Source organism: Phaethon aethereus, assembly GCF_964289735.1.
Source record: "Phaethon aethereus genome assembly, chromosome: 6".
NCBI lineage: Eukaryota > Metazoa > Chordata > Aves > Phaethontiformes > Phaethontidae > Phaethon > Phaethon aethereus.
In genome coordinates, this window is record NC_138580.1 from 30,202,461 (window position 1) to 30,230,022 (window position 27,562).

At 38.2% G+C, this 27,562-nt stretch overlaps 1 protein-coding gene across 1 annotated transcript in view; it reads right to left on the reverse strand.

The window, feature by feature from the left end:
- Positions 1-27,562, reverse strand: part of BMPR2 (bone morphogenetic protein receptor type 2) — a 100,706-nt gene that overhangs the window by 31,648 nt on the left and 41,496 nt on the right. Inside the window, exons 2-3 of the mRNA XM_082001353.1 lie at positions 17,265-17,438; positions 15,773-15,952 (exon numbers count right to left, since the gene is read on the reverse strand). Of these exons, the coding sequence (XP_081857479.1) occupies positions 15,773-15,952; positions 17,265-17,438 (354 nt within the window). The remainder of the gene's footprint in view (positions 1-15,772; positions 15,953-17,264; positions 17,439-27,562) is intronic.

A 27,562-nucleotide genomic window follows, 5' to 3' on the forward strand; every position in this document is an offset into this window, starting at 1 on the left:
AGGAGACAAAGGCATGGCTAGCATTCAGCGAGGCGGAAGCTGAAACAGTGAGAACAGCCCAGTGAAGAGAAAGGCTTTAACCTCAGGAGGACCCCAGCAAGATCAATAGCCTCCACTGACATGCAGCTTCTGTTTCCAAGGTGTCAGCTGGAGTGCCCTTCTCCAACAGATAACTGCATCTTCTATGAGCGCACACGAGCGCCTATGTTAGATATGTGTAAATGCATTTTTTTTGTTTCCTAACGGAAAGAAAAATTTTCCAGCGCTTGAAATACAAAGCAAAGAGAAACTCGGGTTCTGTTTCCAGCTCTGATAGAGAGTAGCCTGATCTTAGGCAGGTTACTTTGTTTCTTTTTGCTTTATGTTAGCCAGTTATATAATGGGAAAAACAGTACCTTCCCTAACTTCAAAGGCTATTCTGATTATTTTAAAATAACATGAAGATGAAAAAGGCAATAATGATAAATAGTAATCCTTAGTCTGCACTTATGCAAAATCCTTCTACAGATCTAAGTACTTGATTTCAGATGAAATACAGACATCGTTTGATGTTCATTTCTCGCAGCACAAGTGCCAAGCATCCCTTTGCCTCCTACTCCCAGGTGCCTGTTCCAGCCCAGCGGTGCCCTGGCAGCTGTGCTGTACAGCTGCGGTTATGCTGAGCAGGGAACTGGGTACGAAAGCCAAAGGGCGAGACCATGGCAGGGGAGGAAGGACGATATCTAAGGCAACACCCCTGCCAAAACAAATGATACATCAATCAAGTATGAAGGCTGGTATCAAAGCTATCAATTCGTGTTACACTGTGGGTATATAAGAAATACAGCTGACTTCACTTGTATAACATGTTCTGTCTGCCCTACAGTAACAAACTTGTTTCAAACCAGGAATAAATATTTCAACACAAATCTGAATAGGTCACAGGGAGACATTTCATAATCCTATGGAACTGATTTTCTAACAATGTTGGAATCTGCGTGATTGCTAGATTAATTTTACAAATTGAATAAAATATTTACGTATTGAATGATACAGGTTCTGTAACTGTTCTAACTTTAAACATATTTTCAGTGTAATTAAAAATTTTCTTAGATCAACCTCTGAAGTTGTCGCAGCCCTGGGTATTGGTTTCAGCTGTTTTAATGACACTGTACAATGAAACTGTAAGCCTGAGACTGGTATCTTCACAAGACACTTATTTACACAAATACTGTAGAAATCAGAATAGGAAAAGCAGCCTTTTAAAAAATGAATACAAAGAAGGCTTCTGTCAATCTGATTGACTCAAATCCTGAGCATACCATGAAAACCTGTTAAATGAATGGCAAAAACCTCAAATATCATTAAAAAAATAAAAACCTTTTTTGTGAAACAACAAAATAAAATGAAACTTGAGACTGACTCCTTCCTGACAGGTGTTCCTGCTTTAACATATCACAAAATACAAGCAGTCGTTGCCAAAGTTTTCAAATTACTCTTCTGGTTCCCAATTGGACACCATCAAAGCATTTCTAGATTTCAGCAAAGGTGCTGTGAAACTTGCCCACTTTTAATACAGACTTGTTTGGTCACCCAAGATTTAAGACATCCCCAATCACCAGTCTGGAATTTTTTGCCCATGGTTCTCACACTGTTCTTAAAAGAAATTAGATTTAGGAATATAAAATTCTATAAGCTCCATTAAAGTGAAAATGCATAACCAGGACAAAAATGAGGATTTATGATTGCCAAGTGAAAGGGAAAACTTCAATCAACTTTACACTTTCAGCCTGCAGCTTGGTGGTTGGGGTTTTTTGTTTGTTTTCCTTACTTATCCCTTCTAACAATTTCCAGGTAATCCCCTCAGTTATGCCTCTGAGCAGGTTCTGTCCTATTATGTTTTAGAAAAGAGTTCTGTTCCCCAATCTATCGTTTCAAAAAGGAAATCCAAGTGTTCCATGATTTCTATGATGCTTACAAAATACACTTTTATTCTTCCTCCTAAACTTCCCTTTGCTGTAAGATTTCAAATCCAGGAAAGGTCCGTCAGGAGCCCAGTCTACCACAATAACGTAGCAAGTGGTCGAGTACTTGAGCACATTTCTAACAAACAATTAGAATATAGGTACATTACCAGCTGTAAGCTGATACTGAAACTTCAAAAGGCATTTGCAAGTACACATTTGCTTCTCCAGAAGAAAAAAAAATTGCAGCTAACAGCTCCTACCTGGTAACTACTTAAATTTACAGTAATCTAGAATGAATGGAAAAGCCTGCCTTCCGATCTCATTTCAAGGGCTCCATCATAACACAGGCCACCATCGTGCCAATAGCACTTTTGGGAATAAGACATCACTACTGACATAACCCATTACAATGATTACAAATACATTAAGGCAGTGAAGAAATTAATGACATGCTTCTGGCATCACTGCGGCACTGAACATGCTAGGCTATTCGTCAGGTCCTGCTTAAGCAGAAACTGAAGATGACTAAAAGTGATCATTTCAATTCTTTTACAGGCTTCTAGAAAAATCTCCAAGTTTACCAGTTTATGTGCACCTACCAACTCCCTCCTAAGTTAGGATGTACGTGTGCAGGCATAAAATGAACATGTCTTTCATGAACATTCAGGTGACACATGATCTCAGCTAATTAAGTATTTAGCACTGCACTCCCTCATACTGTAGGAAAACTTCTGTTCCACAGCAAACATAACACAGTGACCACACAGCCAGACTCTTACTAAATGCAGGACTGTGCTCACCTCCACTCCCTGCTCTGTGTAGTCTACTACAGATTATAATACTACACACTAGCTCAGTGTAGGAACAAGTTCAGCAGACTTGGGAGAAGCTATTCAGACTAATATCTTTGGTACCTTATTTCACTCGGTCTATTATGGAATATTCAATGAAATAAAGGATTCAAAATTTATGAGTTTTCCCCATTAGCAAAATTTAACTGTTATCGTCTTCATAACAGTTATCTAACATCCCAACACTATTATGAAAACTTTCTCCCCACAGTAGAGGTTGATGTTTTCCGTTTTAATTAAAATAGGTGTGTTTTGGGTTTTTTTAAGTCCCATTTAACTGATCTGTATACAATTAGGAAAAATAATGTTATCATACCTGAGCTATATAGTTGAATTCTCAAATTAGTTTAAAACCTTTCCCTCGGTGCACTCTCTCCCACTGCCATTACACACTAAATATTCTCTTAGTGCTGGACAGAAGTTGTCTCCTATTTAACCCTCCAAATCTGAGCAGGGTTAGTCCACATCTTCCTCGGCACTCTCTCATTGGGAGTGTGCCTGTACAAGCACTGTTTGCAAGAGCTGCAAGGCCTGTGGACAGCATCCCTCCCAGAGCTCTTGGCACAGCGCTCAGGAGATGTGTAATGCTTCTGGTTTACAGTGTGTATTTATTTCACCCACACACATTTTTAGTTTGCTCCAAAGATGCTATGAATGGCTCCGCAGCTGGGAGTGTCTAACATAGGTGTGTACAGCGTTCCACTCACCCAAGCCTACGTGTGTGGTAGTAGACGCTTCCCAGCTTCAACTGCGCAGCTAACAAGCGCACGACTGATCTGCTGACACTGCTGATGAAGGCAGAGGAACTCAAAAGTTACTCTTCAGGGTCATTAAAAAGCTTTTTCAAAAAACAGTTTAAATATTTTCTATACGTTCATCTATCATTGACTTCTGGTGGTTTTCCGTGCTTTATTTCGCAATAAGTTTTCACCAGGTTTTCTCTGCTTTCCCACAGCGTCGCGGAGCAGCAGTGTCTGGACGTGCATTCAAAGGAAGAACATTGCTAAGCATAACTCACTGTGGCTCAGTTAGCATCATCCATTTTGCCTTACTCACTGCAATTATACCCTCAGAGAATAGAAATGCAGGAAAACAGAACAAGCAGTTAGAATATAACCAATATGTATTTGCTGCAGTTTAGATGTCTGCTTTTCAGGAGTTCACATCGATGTGAATGTGGATACTTTCCACCTTTGGGGGCTATTTTGTCCAGGTTTTTTGTTGGGGGTGGGAGAGTGGGGGGGTGTGGTTTCGGATTTTGTTTCTTTGGTTGGTTTTTTTTGTATGTGTTGTTTTGTTTTGGGTTTTTTATTTAAATCCCCCATGTCAAGGGGACACCTATATAAAAATTCTACTTGTGTTTTATAACATTTATAGTAATTCGTTGAGGTTTAAAGCTCTATTCCTGTGTCCCACATCACTATTTTTAGAGGAGTTTTTAATTAAAAAATTAAATTTTTAATGCTTTAATTGGAGAAACAGAACTACAACCAAGCAACAATGGTCTTAGTGGCTCCATATAGATGGTCCAGCTGTCTAAAGCACTTATCAGCCATGTATTCCTTTAGATACACACATCTAGTCTGTGAACAGACTGGGAGACAGGGAACTATTGCTCAAAGATAAATGGAAAATAATTTTTTTTTTGCATAGGAAAAAAATCACTTTGCTAGAGCTCCAACACTACTATTTCCTGTCCAAGTGTTATAAAAGTGAGAAGTGCTTTTTATACAGGGTGCAAGGATACCTTACCCTTGCTCAAAGTTTATATAGTTTTGAAGTCAATACGAATGTCTGGAACAGTCCTGAAAGCAGTTTTCAAACAAGCCTCATGGCATCAGTCTAAAGGTAGGCAAAAATCCAGGCCAAATTCAAAAGCTGTCTAATGTCATCGACAGACACTTTAGAAACTTTTAGGAAATAATTGGCCTAATGCCAAGAAACATATATGCAACATTTCGTAGGCTCAAACTTTAAAATAAATGCAGAAAACTGCAGTGCTGAAACATTGAATCCACCTCATTGGAACATTCAAAGGCATTTAAAAGAACTGGATCACAAAGTCCTATTCGGTCTCAATGCAACCTGGTATTGGATGTCTTAGAAAAATAAGACCTTCCTCAGACTTCTCAGAAAATGTCAAATCTCTCCTTCTACTCTAAAACAAGGGAAAAAACCTAAGGCACAAGAAAAAAGCTAAGGCAATAGAAAGTCTTCACACTTCCCTCTTTCAGTATCTTTCCTTGCCCTTAGAGATGAAATTTCTAACTTCTCCCCTTTATACGTATCTGTATAGCAAATGTTCTTCCATGAATCAATTTTATATGGAAATATGCTATGCAAATTAACTGAAATAAAGTAAAACTCATCTAAGTTAGATTTTAAGACTAATTAATGTATTGAGTTCTTTCAAATTATCAAATGTGTTACAGAGTAAATAACTTAGTATCCAAAAAAACCCCACTGATAATCAAAACAGACTTCTGGGAAAGAAATGTATAGACTGTCTACACGTATCTGATGATGTTCAGTATTTAGAAAGATCCACACCTATTCTGATATTGAAAGCATAGAAGCTAAAACAAACAAACAAAAAATTATTCTTCAGCTTTCTAACAGCTGGTATTAAAAGTCAGATTTCCTATGACAAATTCACTCCTAATGAGAACTGCAACAAGGGGAAGTCTCTGTCACACACAAAAATAGACACAACACTCAGTCTCCCAACTCCAGTGCTTAGGTATTAGTGTCCATAGCAACACAGCACTGTTGATTTTATTTATTAAATACAAAAGGGTGAAAATAATAATAATAATGATAAATGGTATACACCAACAGCAGCTATTTTAATACATAAGGAAGGAACATTCCCAAACCTATCATGGAAAGGGAACAAAACTGCAATGTGACTGGGAAGAGTAACACCACAAAAACTTCAAGCTAAAACGAAAAGGCACAAAGAAAGACTCAGTACGGGTACACAGAAGTAGTTATGGATTAAGGAACTCTACTCTTTATATTTCATGCAAGTGTCCTTATAACATTTTCAGGAACTCCTTTCACCCTAATCCGCCCTATTAACAACAGTAAGCTTTCTTGGTAATATAAACACCACAAATATAAATAGACTTTTGGTATCAACTTGAATCTCTGTTTGCTTAAAGGCCTTTCAATAGTACAATTACATTCATGGGAATCTTCATCAAGATTTTAGTGAATATAGTGTCATCATCTCCTGTTTGGACAGCAACAATAGGAGTTATTTGGTCTTGAAAGCGACAGCTTTGAAAAAAATGGCAATTGGTGTACAATCGGGAGTAACATGACCAGGAGCACACTGACGCGATGCTTTCCTGTCTGCGTTGGTTCCCCTGGATGCTCTACGAACTCTTTTGTTTTTCAAGCACATAGTTGCTGTTAGCCAGAAAGCCAAAAGATCGCCTCAGATCTCTGCAACTTTAAAACAGCCCCGACAGCTCAGTTCTTCAGAAAAAATGTAGACATCTACAGCCAGGATGACACGTCAGGAGCTAGATGCCCAGTTACGAAACTTCACATTCAGAATTACAGAGTTAGTCACAGGTTCACAACTTGCACACCTGAGGCACTTACCTGAATTTGCCATTCACTTTGTTAGTAAGAAGGACCTACGTCTTTCTTTGTAAGGAAATCAGATTTAAAACCCTGATCCCCAGTACCCATCCACACACAGAGATTTTGTCCGACAGGGTGGAGGGAAAGAGACAAACTATAGTTTACGTCAAGTACAGCTCCTAACCTTTCTTATACTCCCAATAGAAGATATTCCAACAGCACAGTTGTGAAAGAAATTAAAAAAAAAAAAATCATCACATAAAGAACAATCATTTAGTGCATATATACAAAGACAAGCACATACAGTCCCGAGTTCAGGCTTTGAGCGCAGTGCCAGGAAGCCAGACCTGATGCAGCAGCCGAGCCGGCGTGGTGCTGCCCCACAGCTTTTGCTCCCTGGCTTGGGGGCAATGCAGCGTGCCCTGCCCACAGCCTGCTCTGCACCAGGCTCTGCAGCAGCCGCCTGACACCTAACTGAGTTCCAGATGTTTTAAACGCTTTGTCTAAAAGTAATCCAAGTGTTCTTAGAAACAACTTATCACATTGTTAAAAAACAAATGCTCCTAAGATTGTGCCAGATTGAAATATCATCAGTGTTTTACCTCCAGACAGTGTCCTCTCTGAAGATGTGCTCTATGCTATATCATAAAGAAAGGAGCCAGAAATCAATGTTAAGTAATGTATTGGATTTTCAGGATCACAACATTTTCCAGATAAAGAAAAAAAATTTACTGAAAAAGGCTCAAAAAGGAACAGTGATTAATGACCAACTCCGAAGAGCCAACATCTTTTAATCGTCTGTCTGGACTTTCAGTCTCCTCTGAGGAGGCCGAGTTCCATCGTGCTGAGCTATGGATGCAACTCGGGTAAGGCTGCAGAGCAGCTGGGCTAACAGGGGGTTATTCTGAGTGTATGTCAAATGCCAAGAACCTAAAGCTTTCTTTCTAAATTGTATAAGTTCCAAAATCAAGGGGTAAAATGTATTGGACAAAACCATGACACAGATCAGATTTTTGTCAGTAAGGTTAGCACACAGGACAGAAACAAGTGAGGTTTGTTGAAGATGTCTTATTAAGGAGCAAGAAAAAGCAATGAGAAGTTTTCCATGATCTAAACACTATTCTGCACAGATGAGCTTAATAGTACTGGACAGCCAATAACAGACCCAATATTTATAAGTGCTCTTCTGTTTCTCACTTAACAGTTCCAGTCCCAAGTCTGCCTCTTGTTATGTCAGTAGTCTGGCGGACAAAGACCCTTCTCACCATTACTGTACTGGGAAAGACAAAACTGGTGATGGGGTGGGCTGGGAATTTATTAGTAGTAGCTGGCGGCACCTCGCAGTGCTTTCTAATTGAACTTTGCAGAGTTCTTGTTCCTTTTAATCTTAACTGCATGCATTTCAACATTGTTAAAGAAAAACAGAGTAGAGCTGTGTTAAAAATCAAATATGAGGAACGCTACCAGGGTAACATTGCAAGAGAAAGGATATTATGAGGAGCAGCGTTCTCAGCAAGCCTAGTAGCTCCAACCTGCCCAGGTAGATACTGCTGTAGCATTTTGAAGCTAATACCCTCTGTCAGGAGCTGCAGCAGCAGAGAAGCCTGTGCACAGCCATTTCTGCCACTCCTGCTCACTGCCAAGAAACCTTTAGCATGACAAGACAGGGAGAGGGGGATATCAACAAAGCAGATGTGAAAATAAATGCTGTTTGAAAAAGCAAAGGGACAGAGACAAGTAGAACATCCAGAAACCATAAATAGTATTTTAATTTTGCTTGGTAATGGCTACAATATACACTATCTTGGCAAGTTCAGTCAGTATACTTTGTTGAGGAGAGCTAACTAACCATATTCACAAGTCTTCAAGGGAGAAATGCTTCCATGGTGGTGTAGTCTTAACTCACTCCAAAGTGTTATGATTTACAGCACCCAGTCTTAATATTTTTGGGGTGGGTGGAACAGTTATCAGGACCCTATTACTATTACTACAGCAGAAAACGTGTCTATCTAGAATGTCCCCAAAAAGCATACTGGTATGTCAACCTGCCTTCCAGCGAGCTCCTACCTATTTGTCAAATTATCTGGGTTGTTAAACAACAGTGTAAGATTTGTTTAGAGTAATGTTGATATTGCATACGTTGTATACATGTATTACATTGCATATTGCAGCATCTGAATAAAGACATAAAAAGTATAGTATCCTTGTCTGTTCTCCATTTTGCCTCGAGATGAGGCAAAACAATTCCTTATCTACTACCTTTTTTAGTTACAGTCCAATTTTCCACTAATGCATTCTGAAATAGTGCCATTCTTATGAGCCTTATCTACTTTTGCCTTGCGTCTATAAGGCATTTACAATAAAGCCCCAATGTGTATTGTCACAACAGATATCTGCTAATTATGACATTGAATTTACTGTACAATATGAAAGTCAGACAACACTCAGCATTCCCAGTAAATGGAAAAAAATATATTTACTATATTTGTATTACCCAAAGATATCTGTAGATATTTAACCTCTTAGAAGTGCATAAAACATACTAACTATAAGCAACTAATTGCCATCAGAGATGCTAATTAGTGCCTCAAGAACTGCACGATACAAGAACTGTGAATCACCTATTTATAGATCCTAGTTGGCTTAAAATATATGAGGTGGTAAAAACCACTGATGATATTTCAGAAAACAGGTGTTTCCTTTCTTAATTCTAGACCTTAAATGTGAATAAAATATTTTCTGTGTAGTACTAGATATATGCAGGACACTTCAAAGATTACAAAGATGCAGATCAGACAATTATATCAAATGAATATGCTAAAAGTTATGTTCATATCTACTTGAAGAATTGAGATCTCTAGGGACTCTAAAGTAAAAATTTTTTAGCCCTCTGCAACAAAGTGCAACTTCACAAACACACTACTGCAATGTCAAGATAGAGGTAAAATCCCACTTTGAATGCAAAAAACTCTTTTTTACACTCCATCAGATTTTTAGAAGAACTTTGCAAAGGTCCTTGTTCTCAGACCTCCAGGTCATAACACAGTACTAGTTCCTGCTGGCATAGCTCTGCAGTTACCTTGTACAGCTCTCCTATCAAGTGCGCTCCAAACAGAAGTTTGACAAAGCAATAGAGAATGTACTCATAAAAAAAAAAAGAGGTCTTTTTTGGCAAAAATAATATTTGAATTGTTTCTCCTTTTTCAAATAAACATGTTTCTTCTTCTTTATTTAACACAGTTTTTGGCATTTGTGGGTTTGCTGCATAACAGAAATTTAAAAACATTTCCAAATATTTCTAAAACATTTCAGTCTCAGTGCAAGTAAAACACTCCAATTTAATTTTCCTGATTAAACGTTTCTGTAAGAGAAAAAAATTTACAAGTAGAGATTTCTGTCTAAGTAGGCTTTGCCTTCACAGCTAACATTTCCTATTCAGGCTCCAATTGCACATCAAAGCTTTACTTTTAAATTCAGTAAAGATGCAAGTTTAACCTCAGGAGACTATGATGTCTTAGAAGTTAAAACATTAAGTGCTGCTACCAACAGTCTTTAAGAGATTCTGCTTTTGATATATCCATTTCTAATGCGAATCACTGAACGGAAGCTACTCAACAAGTATTAACAGGTATCCTGGGTGACTTGCAAAACCTTTCACTGATTCTACAGAAACTAAGGCTTTCACTTGAATTTCCATATAACCTCCTGTAATAATTGCTTTAATACTTTGTTTCCTCCCTGCAACACCTTTCACTTCTACTTTTTCTCCCCCACATTAATCCACAATGTATCACCGTTCCCTCAGTTGCAACAATACAATTAATAGCCTTAATTAGCACATATTTTCAAAATGTTATCACTAAGTATTTGTAGCAATGCACACCCTGTGTCACAACCCCCTCCGCAGTTAATTAATTTCCTGTACCTAGACAAACAGCAAAAAAAAAAAAAACAACAAGAATTTCTTTTAAGCATGCTTTACATTTCAGACAGAAAGGCAACTGAATGTTCAAGAAAATACACATTTGTCAACAGCTGGCCAAAAATCAAAAATATGTCACCATTATGTCAGTATCTTGAAGAATTATTCCCAAGGAAAACCCACTTTTCATTTTTCCCCTCTGTTAGCTGCTCCACATCGAATCTCTTTTAACAGAGATACATACTTAGAAATCTCCATGCACATTCATCTGTACCTCCATCAGCAGTTCAGCACCTTCTTTGTCTACAGCGCCCTAAAACAACTTCCTGGGAGGCATGGTATCGTCTTCATGCACCAAATACTTAGCTGTCTCAAAGTAAACTTTTCTTTTTAAAAGATGTTAAGGCCCTTAATTACTGTCTTAGTATTTCCTCCTCTGCCTTATAATATAGTGAAGGTACGTTAACGACGTATAATGCCTTATCTCTTCACTGAAGGGAAAACGTGCCTGCCTGACTCCCTATTATTTCAAGGGTACAAGTTTTAATCCTCGTGTGGATCAGTCCCGCCTCCATCTTGCAAGACAGAAGATCTGTTACATTGCAAAGGTTTATAATTTCCCCTTCGCTATACATCCAAATCACCCGAAAAAAAATATAGTGCAAGTAAGGGAAAAAGCTTATTTACAGAGCATTTTCTTCGATTAGGCTGATCAGAAATTAAAAACCAGTTCACACATTGGCTAAAAACTTAGCTGATCAGGTACTGCAAGCAGAACCCAGCGGAAGTAAATGCATTTCAATCATAAATTAATATCGGATGCTGGTCTCCAGAAAAAAGCAGTCCAAGATAACAACTGAGAGTAAGCAGGGTTACAACTTTCCAAAATTAGCCTGACATGATCTAATTCGGCTTCAGTGGGAGTTAGATTGGGCCATGTGCCCACAGCAACATGAGTCTAACTGCTGCTTTCAAAAGCAATAGTTAAATGAAAACTGTCTATTACTACCTTAATTAACCTGACCCAGCCATATACATTCTTTTTTTTTTTTTTAAATGGTAGCTTTCCTCAAAGTTTCCACAGAATTCTGTGAGCACTTAAAGACAGACTTGTATATATGTATTTTGTATACATAGCAAGAAGGCTCGCAAAGGAAGGCCAGGCTGTTACACTGGATAGATAAACTTGTCTACCAGTGTTTTAGAATAAAGAATACCAACTTCCTTCGCTGTGTGAGGTAGTTTCTTTATATCCAAATCTCAGTGCTCTTATTTAATATAAGTTTCTAAATCCTCTAAAAATTGTAGCCACCATTTGTTGCTATGAGAAGAAAATCCCACACCATTTCAACAATAATATATTCCAGTAATGCTCAACTGTTGCAGACAGGGATTTTTTCCATATATCATGCAAATACATCACCTGTCATACAAAAGTATATTCTTAACACTGAGTTGCTGTAAGATTAATTTATTGCAGTGCCAGGAATTCAGCCTTGAGGGAAAAAAAAAAAATTAAAAATGGCTTTGTTGCTTTCATCTTGATGTTATTTCAACCTGAATGTATCATTACAGCAATATATCTATGACCAATGAGGAAGATCATTTACTTCTTTAGCTACTTAAATTCTATTTAAATGGCCATTATGAGTGATTGTAGAATTAACGAATTTGCCTTCAAAACAGTCTCAGAATTTAGGAAGCATTTTGTAGACATAAGAGGCAGATATTTAACAACTCTCAAAATAAATATTTGACAAAGCCAATACAGTAAACACACATCTCAAAACATTTACCCAGGAAGCCATAGTTGGTCCTTTTTAGGTTGGGTTAAGAGTATATGCACCTACTGGCTAAAGTTAAGATGGATTCCTCCCTCTCCCCCCATTTTTTTGTGAGAACAGAAGACAGAAGAATAATGAATCTATCCATGAGTGATATAGCAAAGCATAAGAAAGTATATTTTTTCCCAAAAGTGCATGCTTAGGTTGAGGATGAGAGGTTGTTTTTGAACCTCTGCATTTCAGTAGCTCCACAGGCAAATCTTCAGATCTGAAATAAACACCATTCTCCAACCTCTACTTCTCCTGGCATCAGGAAACAGCTATCTGAATCTTTGCATTTTTAATACCTCCAGACTGTGGACTGTAAACTACACCCCATCCTACAGCATTTGCAAAATTCTAGCCGGAGGGACTAGCAACGAACACCACTGAAATCTGCCTGGATTATCTTTAAGAGAGAAGAGAAGAATATTATGACTACTCAGATGTATGACTCTTAAATTACCAGCTGTACATTAAGAAGCAGGAAGGATTAAATTCAAGGCTTCCAGAACCTGTTGGTTCTTAATCTTCGTTTTCATAAAAGTTTTGTTAGAAGGTAGGATGGATTTCTTGCATTTATGCCCTGACCAAGTATGAACTAAAAATAAAAGATATTCCATTCTACACAGATATGGTTGTGAGATAAGCATGTTTTGACATCCTAAAACACAATGACATAAAAATTAAGTATAATATTTAAGAAAATAATTGCTATATTTTATGACAACAATAATTTGTTATATCTAGCATGTATTAAGATATTAATTAATTTACTTTTAGTCTTGCTGAATCATTTATAGTCTAGCTACATCTTTCAGTATAAAACAAAAAACTTGCAACCAAATTTGCAACCTACAAAAAATTGCAACCAAAAGATCTTATAAAACATTTTTTTTTATTCCTCCATTATTTTTCTGGATGGATTTAGCTCCAGGGCCTAACAGCATTCTGCTGTTTCCACAGAACCTTCATATAGTTGCAAGGAAATATTTTTAAAAGAACACCTACACTTTTCCTTAGTAATGAAGTTTTAAGCTGACTAGGTGAATCAGTAGCATTTTCAGGTTCTGTTAGTTTTTAAACTATAGCTGAATTATTATTACTTGTTATTCCAGGAACTTTTTATTTTGGGTGATTTTACTGGAAATCAGCAAAAAATAATTTATAGTTAGCTGTTGGCTGAATTCATCAGGCTTCACATAATTAACCATACACTAGTCACACCTCCTTTGAAATTTATAGGATCATAAATGCAGTTCTAGGAGGCCACATACCTTACTCTCTGTCATTCAAGAACTATTCAATTTACAACAACATTTTTAATGCCTTATGAAAAATACAGATGAAATAGTGCTCTTACAGTTCGCGGGCTATATTGAAATAACCTTCTGCAGAAGATTACACATATGATTGTGACCTGTTCAATTTAATAATCTAAAAGGTATGGTAATACAAATTGGCCACAGCCTGTGCAGCTAAGCTTACTAATTCTGACAACTTTAATAGAAAGGCTGGAAGAGTGCCCAAGTAATGTATCTAGTAGGTAATTCAAAGCTTCCCAACAATTCCATAAAAATTGAACTTTGCCAAAGCAAGAATTCTGTCCTCCATGGTGAGGTGGCAAAACTAAATCCTACAGCACTAAACGGGGCTCTAGAAGTTGAGAGGGCTGGGAAAGGGAGTGTGGAGACTCCAGTGCCTGCAACAGGAGTCAGTGATATTGCAGGAGTCTGTGTGCCGCAGCCTCCCTCTTTTTTCACCCTTCTAGCTTCCTTGAACATCCTCTACACCACAGTGCTACAGGTGTGCGGGATTTACACTGCCAGGAGCAGCCCCATCTCTGTCGGATGCAGCAGTAGTAGAGCTTTACAAATGAAACACCAGAGTGGCAAATGAGGCCATCCTTGTTACCGGAATGGCCAATCTCCATCTCTCAACCTAGTCAAAGCAGACAGACAACTGTGCTAGGCAGCAACCTACTTTGCTTATGCCTAAAGCCAAATTTGCATATTATGAAAATGGAAGGTGACACAATAACACAAAACCGTTTGAGTCAGTAGAAATGTATGCTGCAGCACTCAATTACAGCTGGGTGAATTAAGGACTGTTTCAAATTTATTTCCCCCCACACACACACTTTGCAAGTTAAGCTAGATATTTCAGTATTAAAAATTCGACTTAAAAATTATTTGAAGATCTTATCACACAGTAACTGAATTAATTCAGCTTGTAATTTCTACTCTTGGAGAAGCACGAGCACAAGTCATTTTGTAGGAACCTTGTCTTCCTATTTTGGGGGGATAGAAAGGGACAAGGAATTATCATTACACCTTTTTTCCCTCCTGTCTAAATCCCCTGCACAGCACTAACTCCAGTCACATTTGGGGAGCCGAATCAGATGACTGCCACCAGAATCGAGTAGAGTCTGCTCTGCATTGCACGGTGCTGAGCTCAGACATTGATTCCAAATGGTGATTTTTTTACTGGTTCTATAAATAGTATTTCCAGCCAAAAGGCACCATGTCTTACCTACTTTCTTTACCCATTTATGCCATATGCACTTTCCCAGTAAAAGGTTGGTGGTTTGTTTTTTAGCATGCCAAGCCCTAATTTCGACCAAAATTGCTTACAAAGACTCCATCCTGCAGCTACTTTTGAAAGCATCAGTATCTTCACTATCCTGGAGTTTAAGTTAATTCAAATATCATTCCTAAACACAAACTATTCTTTTTGCATTCCATAGCTGTAAATACTATCCAATTAAAGACATATTAATTTCACAAAGCACTTTTTATTGATAAAGAACTCTTGACATACAGAAACGGTTGTACCTGCCTCTATTCAGTTTCTCTTTCACAATTCTTATTTAGAAAAGGCTATCCAACTGTTTAGATTAGGGCACTAACTCCGCTTCTTTACAGGTTCTTAGTTCTTGGAACACAGCATAACACTGTGTCTGCTAGTCATGATCTTGCTTCTGTAATAGGAGGGTAAGGGGTCTGATCCCTTGATTTGGATCCATATGCTATGTTGATTTTATAACAAATAACAGATAATCTAATCTGGAAGATTACTAGTACTCTTTGAATGTTATGCCAAAATTAATCTCTACCAGAGATATGCAAAAGAAATAAGTCAGCTTCCAAAGTACTGTAAAACTGTTGTAGAGAATCAGCAGCCTGATATAAGACCGGTTCTACTGCTCAAAGCTATCTCTCAACCATGACTGAACAGACAGGCCAGATTTTCCCAATGTGCCATAATGTTAATGAACTTACTGGCCTGTTTTTAACAGAAGTCTGAATCCTTCTCAATATCCTCACAGGCTTCTGAAGTTGGACATCCAAATACCAAAGCACCCAAGATTACAGACCATTTTGGAAAATGTAATCTGCATTCAGCAGCTGCCTATACAAACAATTATTTTGTAAGCATTTAACTCATTCTTTGCAGAGCACTGTGAAATAAATAAATGTGATAAACTTCATATGGAAAAGCTCTGTTCTGTTTGCTATTTCCGTTGCATATAAATAGAAAGGTCACAGGTTTTGCATTTTACAGTACCATGAAAGAAGGATCTTTATCTAAATTATTTAAACCATGAAATGACAAAGATGAAAACATCTGACTTACTGTAAGGTGTTGTATCAGTAGGGTCAGGAGGTGGAAAATTTTCTGTGAAGTTGACATTACACAAGTCCGTACTACAGCAGCAGAAGCGATATGTTCCATTCTGAATCAAGGAAGGGGTGGTTGTAACTATACACTCCTCAAAGTGACATTCTTGTGGGTCTCCTATATGAGACCAGCAACCTGTAAAAAGAGGCAAATTAAAGAATTCTTTTTAAAGGAGGCATAAAATTAATTCTGTTGCATGGACAATTAAACACACCTATAGAAATCCATACACTACCCAGTTAAATGTTAGAGTGGGGTGAAAACATCATAATTTGCTCCTTTGACTTCACTACCACCTTTTAAACCAAAACCTGAAGAATTTCTTTCAGAGTTTACCACAGCCAAGGAGAAGAAATATGGGCAGAGATGAAGGCCAACATCAGAGGTGTTCAGCTGTCAACCTCAATATGACAAAATTTGAATTACTGAGCCTTCTAAGCAGATGTATGCCATTCCTTATTTCTCTGATACCACAGACAATATTACACCCTCTGGCCCACAGCCTAGATAAAATTGTGACCTACTCCTCCCCTTAGAGCTAGGCCACAAAACTGCATCTATAGTTTGGTGCTTCTTGCATAATTTCTAAAAATTCTGTCCTTCCTCATTGTCAACATCACTGAACTCTTCTACAGGATCACAACTTATTTCTTGGTTAATGCAGACCCTTTCTTCCTGCAGCAACTGTTCCTTCTCAGGTACGGTCTGTGGCAGTTCAATGTTGTTTATGCACAAATGTCTGGAAGGGAAAGAAGCAGCATGGGGGCAGAGGTGAGCAGCCAGACTGCTTCTTTCAGCAGATTACCAGATCAAACGTAAAAAACCCAACATGGAGTACAACTGCAGAGGATGTTTGTAAATACCAGTTTTCATTCAGCCTTATACTACATTAACTTGTATACAAGTAACCAAGAGCCCAGTCCTGAGAATGGTAATCAAAACACATCTCCAGCAACTGCAAGACCCTTCACCCCTCCCTACCATCACTCTCCCTGCAGAATAGCAGCGAATTGACAGTTAGTGATATGTGACAGCTTTGTGATATAGCTGCAATTTCCTTTGTAAACAAATATCCAATCAATATGAATACACATTTTACGTTAATGAGACACGTATTTTTAAATTTATCATTACATCAGTACATATACTGAGAGATACTCAAGAAAGCCATCTTTCTCTGGACAACCTAAGTAACAAACAATTTGAGTGGTTTTTTTCCTTTGACTCTGCATTAATCTATTTGGTTTCTTTTAGAAGTCATTTATTTCAAGCAAATTTTCTGTTCATATTTAAAATTGCTAAATGGGAAGTTTAAAATTATGCATTTGTACAATGTAGAAACAAAATGTCTAACTTTGCAGCTGTGCATCTTCCTATGAGCTGTCTAGATCACAAAAAAGTGAGAAGAGTAGAAAACCTACTGTACTTACACTGAAATGTTACATACCTTGTTTTACAAGATGTATGTCTCCTTCTCGTGTTTTTTCCCAAAGTCCATAGCAGGTACTACCTTTCATGCACAAAATTGTGCCATTCTCCTGGGAGATTCGGCTCTCACTGATTCCATGGTCCTGCTGATATGGGTCCTTAAACGCACACAGCCGCTCCTCACTCTGCGCAGCTTCAGACAAAGAAAGCAAAATATTTTTTGTCAGTGATTTTATGCATAAAGTATTAACTTCAATAAAAGGATGATTAAGGTCTTCTGGAAACCTACATTCAAAACCATCCTGAATTACACGTACCCCTTCTTTAAACTGTACTCCAACAGTCAGAAACAAAAGCGAGGTCTATCCTGAAGTTACTTTCATAAAGAGGACAAAAAAACCCAACTCAGAACATGTTTCAAAATGAATGTACAAATGTTTGAAGTTCACAGGTGCAGAATAAAAACTTCATTGCATAGTCTGCATCATCTGCATCATTTGTCCTCAAGCACAACTTATGCAACTGTTAGCTGGTTTCTTCAGCAATTGCATGTGTTACTTAATTGTTTCCAGATCCTAAACGAAGATGACCTTTTTCAGACTGCCGTTCAACCCAGTGCATACCTAATTCAGAAGGTTTTTTCCACTCCCTTTTGGCCTATCGCTTTTTTCTACATGTTATCCAGCCATTGCACTGACATCTACTTCATTTTCCTCAGCAACCTATCGGTTTGGGCTCTTTCACAAAAACTCATTAATGACTACCAACAGAAATACTAATGGCAGAGTAAAATCTGTATGATTGACCAGCCAGTTCTGTGGAACACTGCCTGTGAACAGGAGCAAGGTGCATGTAAAGCTTCCCTGTAGAATGTCTAGCAGGAACCTTATAAAACAAAGAAATACTACGATCATGTGGTATACGATACCCATGACCATCTGAAAAAAAATCATCTTTGGAGTTTTTTATTAAAACAAAACCAAAGTCACACACAAAAAGCATCTTGACCTTTATAAGAAAATTTAATCAACAAACTTTAAAATGTTAATATCTTAAGAATTCATATGTTTTAGTCATGTGATTACTGCTTTTTTGTTTATATCATGTCAGTGAAAGGACTCAACCATGCTGATACGCCTCTGTCATCTTTTCTTTAGGAAGAATAAACACAGTCAAACAACAAACTCTTTAGAAAGGCATCAAGTCCAAGATAAATAAATCCTACATTTGTAGTGAATATGGTATTTAGAATATTTTCATTCTTCCCTTGAATGATCTTATAAAATGCATGGAAAGCTAGGTGTGTAATTACAAGGCACTTAATAAATATTATTAGAAGCACAGCTCAGCAAACATCCAACTGCAGTCAGAATTTGTACTACATATCTCAACAACTAGATTTCATCCAGTTTTTTAACTCCTGTGAAAGCACTGGTAGTGAAAAATGCAAGGTGGAGTAGATTGGTCTTTTGGGAAAAAAGATTTTAAACTTAAAATTAAATTTTAGCATACATAATTGTAAATTATTAAAGGTACAGTGTATGTGTAAAATATCTCCTCACTGAGCATTTATGTATTTGATTATTCTGCACCGCTGGTCCCAAAGAAGCCATGTTTCAGCAGTGCACAGTTACTGCAAAAATGTTGTTTTATTGTGTCACCAGCAGAGATAATTGGGTAACAAAGACAAACCAAGAGACTCAGGTACCTGTCTTGCTTCTAAGGCCAATACTATTCATTAAAGAGTCAAATTTCAAAATTTTCTTATGCTGAGACAACCATAAATAGCTGCATCATCCAGAAACGCAGTCTGTCAGTGACTCCCAGTTTATTCTGTGGCAGCAGTAATTAAAATAGCACAACATAGCTTATTTTTTAGTGGTCTGGTAGGGCACATACTATCAGTTGAGCTGCATGTCAGCTCAGTGGCGGTACAACTCTCAGCTGAGGAGACAGGAACTTCCTAAGTCACTGTAATTCAATCACTTGCAGCTCCACATACTCCAATAACCTGGCTGGCAGTCCATGCGACTCACCTACCTTTCTGTATGCTCGTCAGTGTACAATTAACACTTTACATCTGGAACTAGAGTTCAGAAGTGACAAATACCTTTTTTATAAAGCAGTGGTTTGATATTCAGAAACTCACTTGCCTAAATTTCATATCTTTTTTTTTTTTTTCTTTCTAAATGAGTAGAGTCCAGTTACTGAGGACAAAAAGGTCACACATTAACAGCTAGCATATGCTGCCTCAAGCAGTACTTGCCAGTCGCACGTAGTAGTTTTATTCTCAGGAACAGCTGAGTATGCCAGGCGTGAAGCATCTGTCCTGCGTTCTCTGCTCCATGACATGGGACTGGCCAAGAAACAATTTATGAAAGGACAGTACTCCACTGCCATAAAAGAACTGGAGCTGGCTAACTTTTTGAAAATCAAAAGGAGAAAAAATTATCATGGAAATATAATTTTCAAGAGAGAATAGGACAGAATTATACAGTCTTGTGAAATACGACATATCTGCTCCTAGGGACACTACAAAGGTTTTAAAATCAGTTGCATGTGATAGCTGAGTGGGACTAAGGTCATCTGAGAGGTTGTTTACAGAATGCTCAAATTGCTGCAAGATAAGCCCTTTCATAATTTGCCTTTATTGTGAAAAATAAATTAAAAAGAACAGAACTTATAAAACAGCCACACAGATTTGGTTTCCTTATCAAAAACCTGTAGTTAAAAGAAAAAAAAAGTAATTCCAGGAAAGTCCACTTTCATAATACCTCAATAGATTTAAAAAACAAACAAACAAACAAAAGAAACCCCCTAAAACCAAAAAACTCTTTAACCTCTGAACTTATGGAAGAAAAAAAAAACCTTTTTGCTTTGTACTCAGAAATACCCAGAGACACAGACAGCTTTCATTGCCAACTTTTCCGGTCTCTTTACCTTTCTATAAATCTCTTGGGATCAAGGTTAAGAGGCAAAAACATGCAGAAGATACTTGAAAAAAAGAAAAGTTGTTAACTGTCATGCTAGATACTGTCCAACCATACACTACAGAAAACAAGAGTTGCCACCTAAGGCTTTTCTGATTTTAAAAAATGTATGCCCTATAAGAATACCTGCAGAGGGGAGGAAGGGGCAAGCACGAGAAAGTACAATACCCACTGCTAGCAACCTGAGTGCCTATCTTTATCAGTTTTCTAGCAAACTAATAAAAATGCAAGTTAACTTGCCACAATTTAATGTCAGATGATCTCAGTGGGAAACTTTTCCAACAAAAAATAAAGGTTACTCACCCAACAACTCAAGTTTTCATGCTGATCGGTGCACATTCCTGCTTTGATTATAACTTACGACTAGTACAGCCCCTGTGGGAGCAGTACCCACTGCAATACTCTGCTGACCCCTGCCCCTTCCCTGATGGCATGGAACATCTGGAGAACAGGGGACACATAACAAAAGCTACTTTATTTTTCTCCATGGCCTCTGTAGGTTCATTGTTGAAGCTGTAATGCCGAAGAAAATTGGGTAGGGCATTCAGATGTCCAGAAACCGTCTTGAGGAACAACAGAATAGATAAGCTGCTTCAATTTCTTTGCATGATTTCAGCGCATATCTGGTCTGTGAATTTGGCAGTAAGGTTTTCTTCTTCCAGGCAATGGAAACTAGTCAGCTCTAAAAACGTTTAGTATTGGAATACTTCTAAGTCAGGCCTTGAAAGCAACCTCCAGCCTAGATGAGTATGCTTCAGACCTTCCCCAAAAGAAATGGAGGTACTACTACAAAAACACAGAGAGGTGCCTGTTCTAAACTGTTCTCTATTCCAAGAGAAGTCTCACCCTTCACAGCAAAATACTGTTGCCCATGTGGCTTTACATGTGTTCCTCATGGATGACCTTTTATGTCAGTTTTCAGTCATCATGGGAGCCAACATGGTGCATACAGAGCTGAGACACATCTATCTGTCCCTTGGGAGCTCTGCACCTGCAACGTGAAAGGGCAGCCACTAACGCTCTCTATAGAAGCTTAGCTGGAAGCAATTTCAAAGCTGCTTCTTCCAAAACTCCATCCTTGGAGGTATTCAAAAGCCATCTGAACACGGTCCTGGGCAACCAGCTCTAGGTGACCCCATCTGAGCAGGTGATCAGACAAGATGACCTCCAGAGGTCACTTCCAACCTCGACTATTCTGCAATTCTTGCAGGACACAGGACTCAAAGTATTCAATATGCAGCAACCAGACATAAAAACAATATTCCTCAGCTGGGCTACCTGCTATTTTTTGTCTCCAAGGCAGAGGAAAGGGTAGGGTAATACTAGAACTACTGGATTCTCTTGTTTGTCTTCGGTTCAAATAGATCCAAACCGAAGGAAGTACTGTAATGTTAAGATCTTTATTACAAGAGCAAATAAAATAAACAACTTATTTATCCTATAAAGACTGAGGCTCTTGAACTGATCCATTTGATATATCCAAGTTATTTGCTGTCTACATCAGAAAAATGAAAGGCAAAGCCCCTGCAGACAGATGTGCTCACCATCTATTAAGGACCCATGAACAGTTCACTGTGCAGCACTCCTTTTGTTACAGATTTCACAGACCCAAGATGCACCAGCAGTGTATCCTCAAATCGGCAAAATGCAGAAGCCATTTACAGATCAAGCTATACAGTATATTCCCTATCATAAACCAGAAAAAACCCAAAATTAGTTCTGTCACTCTCCGGCCCATTTTACACCTATATTTATACAAAAATACACTTTACTGTCCAGTTTCACACATATGCTTAAAACATGAGCAGCATTACAATTGAGTATGGGTGCTTCAAGAAGTAATTTAAGAAACATGAAATGTTCTTAGGTTTCCTGCTTTGCTGCCATTATTGGCATGTCTGATCACCACGTGCACATTAACAGACTTAACTTGAAGCATATTGTGAAACCTTATTGTCATATTCCAAAAAGAGAATGGGGAAACACACTATGTTAAATTACTTTCCTGAAATCATAAAGGAACTGAGAATTGCCCATAGTTTCCCAAGTCCATCCTGTGGCTCACTCTTACTGCCGCAGTGCTCTGGGGGCATGGAGTTCATCCCCATGCCACTACACAGCCTCAAGAAAAAGTACCAGGGCTCCAGGAATTTCCTTTTGGCATATGGCTCAGGTTTTGATATGATTACAATCTTAGTGTTTATCAGTTCTACCATCAACAAAAAAAGCTGAAAACACAAGTTATTATAGGAAAAATACTATATTGATGTTTTCAGTATTTTCTCCCTGTAACCATACTGCTATTTCCAACTGCTCAGGAACAGAGAAGTGACTCACACAAATATGTGAATTCTGGATGTTTGTAGTGGTGTCCTGGTTTCAGCCAGGATAGAGCTGGTTTTCTTCGCAGAAGCTAGTGTGAGACTGAGTTGTGGATTTGGGATGAGGAACTGTTGATAATGTGCTGATGTTTTGGGTTGTTGCTGAGCAGTCAAGGACAGTCCAGCTTCTCGTGCTGGCCTGCCAGCGAGCAGGCTGGGGGTGCACGGGGAACTGGGAGGGGACACAGCCGGGACAGCTGATCCAGGCTGGCCAAAGAGATATTCCCTACCATCCAACGTCATGCCCAGTACATAAACTGGAGTTGGCCGGGGGGCGGAAATCGCTGCTCGGGGACGGGCTGTCGACCACTGGGTGGTCAGCAATTGCTGTATTGGGCATCACTTGTTCTTGTACATTCCTTTGTTGGTATTATCATTATTGTTCCCTTCTTTCTTTCTGCCCTATTAAACCGTGTTTATCTCAACCCACGAGGTTTTTCCTAATTCTCTCCCCCGTCCCCCTGTGGAAGGGGGAGTGAGCGAGCGGCTGTGTGGTGCTTAGTTGTCGGCTGGGGCTAAACCACGACAAGTGGTTTGCTACAAAAACACCCTGAGATACATTTACTATTTGAATATTTGCCTTCATTCCCCACTAAAGATATTTCTGAACAACAAACATAAAAAGAAAATTACAAGTGCATCTACAGTCTGTGTCAGAAATCTTGTGTTCTATGAATATACAATTCATCCATACTAGGATGAGTTTAAACAAAGATGCTGTTATTGTTTTTAAAATACTAATTCTTTCACAATCATTTTGTGTTCTAGGAAAACTTAATTACTGAAAACAATTACAACTGAAATACCAAAAGTTACAGGAATCCAACTGCAAATCCTTAGAACATGAGTCATGTTTTCATTAATAGCATAGGAAGTCAGTTCCATTAGCACTAAATCAATGCTTCCTGACCTTACATCTATTCAATGCAGTACATGGAATTTGCATCAAGTGCAAAGGGAGGGGGAAAGGAAGGAAAAAGGACTCAAATGTTACTCAAATGCCATAAAGAATTATTCTACTCCATGTTACAATTGTTTGGATTTAAAATAAATAAATAAACATTTGCCACTTTATGATTAATGCCAGGCAATACATTTCGTGATGCAACAGCCACCAGTAAAAGAGTCTGAGGTAACAGTCAGGAGACAAACTTGCACGTAACCGACAAGAATACTCAGTAGCATCACAGACCACATACATGGGTACCATGTTAGTAATTATGTCCAACTGCCTTCATGAACACATAGGTGAAGACTTGAAAAAAGACAAAAAATGAATACAGGTTTCTAAGCATTTGTTTGCCTGTAATGGGATTTCTTTAAATACAAGTCAGCATACATTCAACTGGGAAGCTCATTAAGCTGCAATAGATTTTTTGAAAAGATTAAGGTTTTTTTCTGTAACTTGTCCTTTGAATTAGTGAGATTTTCATCAGAACAGCCATAGACACAAAGCCTGTTTTCTTTCGGCCCTGTCAGCTCTCTATGGAGTTACTTTATTTACACAATGCAGGGAAACATCATCGCCCTCGAGGCAGGGTTATGAGATAGCACGTGTCTTCATGATGCAAACTATTAAGAGGAAGGCGATTAAAGTAATGTACATCAGGAGACTCCTTTGAGTATATGCTTTCAACTACTAATAGCTGAATTCTGGCGTGATGTACGGAGAAACAGAATCTTGAAGAAATCATTGCTTCGCAAGTCCTCCTGCCTTTTTCATCTTTTTCTCAGAGGTTTTAATTACAAATATTTCTAAATGTGTATACACTTATATAAAAATCTATCACAAGCAGATGTCTTTTGAAAGAAGTCATTCTTCTACAGACAGACCATCCTTACTAATGTAGCGTGGGAGAAAAAAAGCTAAAGTGCTGGTAATCTTCCATGTATTTACACTTCTAGTACTCTGTAGCATTTGACCAACTGTACAGCAGAGACCTGCACTGACTGATCACGAAGAGAAATAAATTGTCTGCTTAAGGATTGGGCACGAGAGCATGAAGGTCTAAACCAACCAGAAATGTGATCAAGAGATCAGGAGCTGCACAGTGCAACAGACAACTGGGGAGCACTCAGTCAGCATGTTACAGCAAACTTCTATGCTAGAAGCCCTCCAGGTGGGATCCAGAAACACAAACAATTAATATTTTAAAGACATGAATAAGAAAGAATGGAAATTTGCACAAGAGAATACAGTAGGAACTTCCAGGAAGAAAGCAGGAAAGAAAAACGCTTCAGAAATTTACATCTGTGGTCCTAAGCTTTCCTCTCCTTCTAACAAAAAGAGAGGAAATAAACATTACAATCAGTAAAGCTCCTCCTGTATTTTATAGGACATAAAAATACGTATCTCAAGATATACCAATAAGCTTATTTTGACAATAAAACCCTTACAGTTTATACTCAAAGTTAAAATCTGGAATAATCTGTTCACAGTACTGCATGTCCTTAGCCTTCACTGATGAAAATTATTTTGGTTTTGTCTGCTTTTGCTGTGTAACATCGCAGTTTCAAATGCTGACAATTACAGAGCCAGGCTTTGATTGAGAACTGGTGCCAAAACTAAGTTGATTGCTAGTACTGATATCCATTTCAAAGTGATTAAGTGACTGCACATGCAGATGACTAAATCATTTATGTTCATTACAAGATCCTTTTCCATCAAAACAGCATGAGACTAGAAATTCAAGTGTCTTTTTTTCTGTACATGGATATACTTTAGCCTTTCCTTCTCCTCAATCTAACCTTTAAGCAAGCAGGTAAATTTGAAATGTCTTTTCTCTCCTCACTCCCTTTCTAACACAGTGCTGTCAGCCGATACACTACCAGCAGTGATGGAGACACCAACCTCTTCCTGTTGTGTATTCTTCAACAGTACCTGGGTATGTTGCTGTTTCAGCTTCACTCTGAAATACCAGTGGTCTGTTAGCACTGAACAAATGAAACAGAACTAGACCATGTGGCAACTGTGTTGTTTCTCACAGGTTGTGCATGAGGTTCACACTTCACTTCCAACACAGGCAGCACTGTCTTGCACCACTGCGGTACACGGTCCATGGCCTCCTCTCAGCCCTGTCTGGGATGTGCTGACCATCTTAGCACAGCCTCACTGTCACACAGGGCCACCAACACGTGCCCCCCTTGCAGCCCGCTAGTGTTATATGCCTCTGCCCAGGTGCATACACCAGACGGGGAATTTCATTACTTGGAATTAACGTAAATAGAGAAGTATGGAGTGGCCAAAAAGTAAATAGTCAACTCAAAATCCCTCGTGAAGGCCTTGTTCTCCTTTCCCCCAAATTCACACTCAAAGGAATTGTGACCTTTGAGGGTAATTGTTACCTGGGGTCTTCTAGAACCCAGCTTAAGCATAGGAGCCATGCAGGAGAGCAACAAAATGGCAGAGATTTATTGGTAGCAGCTGACAAATTATGTCAGATTTTATGCAAAAATACCTGAGTTTACTGCCCATAAACTGTGTCACTTATTTCCACAACCTTCTAAACGTTTCTGAGTACAATCAGACCACCTCACTATGCAAACCTCATCCGAATCGGGCATTACCACAGAATCAAAAATTTTATCCAACTAAGTAAGACTGCAAGGTATAGTGGCAAGAGCTAGCAACACCTGTGTTCTGGCATAAAATCTGCTGTGAAAAAATTCAAGAATTTCAGGCAAATTTGAACCAAATTAATACTGGTTAATACTGGTTCATAGTTTACATCAAAGGGCTGAAGCATTTTTCAGCTGATATGAGAAGAGATTCAAGCTGAATCTGTAAATGAGGCTCTATCTTATTGACTCAGCCAGGTTCAGAGAAGGACAAACTACAGAATTAAAACCAAGCGTCCTGAAGTCTCAACTAGACCCACAACAAGTTGACCTTTGACTATCTCTGCTTTGGCCACTAATTGAAGTTTCTCCCACCTTACAAGATTTCCTCCAGAATGTATACATCTAAACCAGAAAAAGAATCTATCTCCCTCAATGATCCAGCATTTTCCTTAACATTGTTTTATAGCTGTGTTCATCTGGTATACAGGTAGGACATTTGTTTTTATTGTAGAAGACTGTCTAGTTCAGCAAGTTTCTTCCTTCCATCTTTTTCCCCTATGCTAAATTACCATTGATTTTTAACAAGACAGAATTAAAACAAAATGTATATAACAAACAGGTAGTGGAGGAAAGTTCTAGATCTCTCCAATATTAAAGTTCTAAATATCACCTGCTAGCAGTGAAAAACCCACTCTGGTGTGTTAAAAAACAAGAACATTATTTTAGTTCAACAATTATGCAGGACCGACAACTTTTTATCACACCATTTTTCACCTAATAAACAGTTAAAGGCTTTGCGGCAAGAGATTACAGATTTGGGGGGGGGATTTAATGTTGTAAAAATAGTAACACGTCATGGCATGTTAGCATTCACTTTTTTAGATTTAAAATAATCATCTTTGTCATCAGACTTCAACTTATAGCCAGCCTATAGTCATTTTAAAAAAATTCACATTCCATATTAAAGCAAAATCCAGTCAGCATGTCCTGTGTGGAAATGCAAGGGTCCACGCATAGTCAAAAAGCCTTCTGAAAAAGCTTCCAAGCTCAAATACTGGAAAGCAGAAGTAATTATATAAGTTTTATGCTAATTTAAACTATTAAATACCACAGAAGTCTGAAATCATGGAGTATGTTTAACAGTCACTTAAGGGAGAATTTAATCTGAACACATTAGTGGAGTACAAAGCATAAAAACATTTACTTTCAACTCCGAATGCTTGTTTTTTGCAATAATCTTAGAGCTTTCACAATTTTAATAAAGTTGAAGACAACTATTTTCTGTGGGGGTTCACATGGCAGAAAGCATCTCTGTGGCTTCAAATAACATTGTCCGGTTTGCACCGTCTTCTCGTCTCAGGAAGAAACAATTGCTTATTTTACCC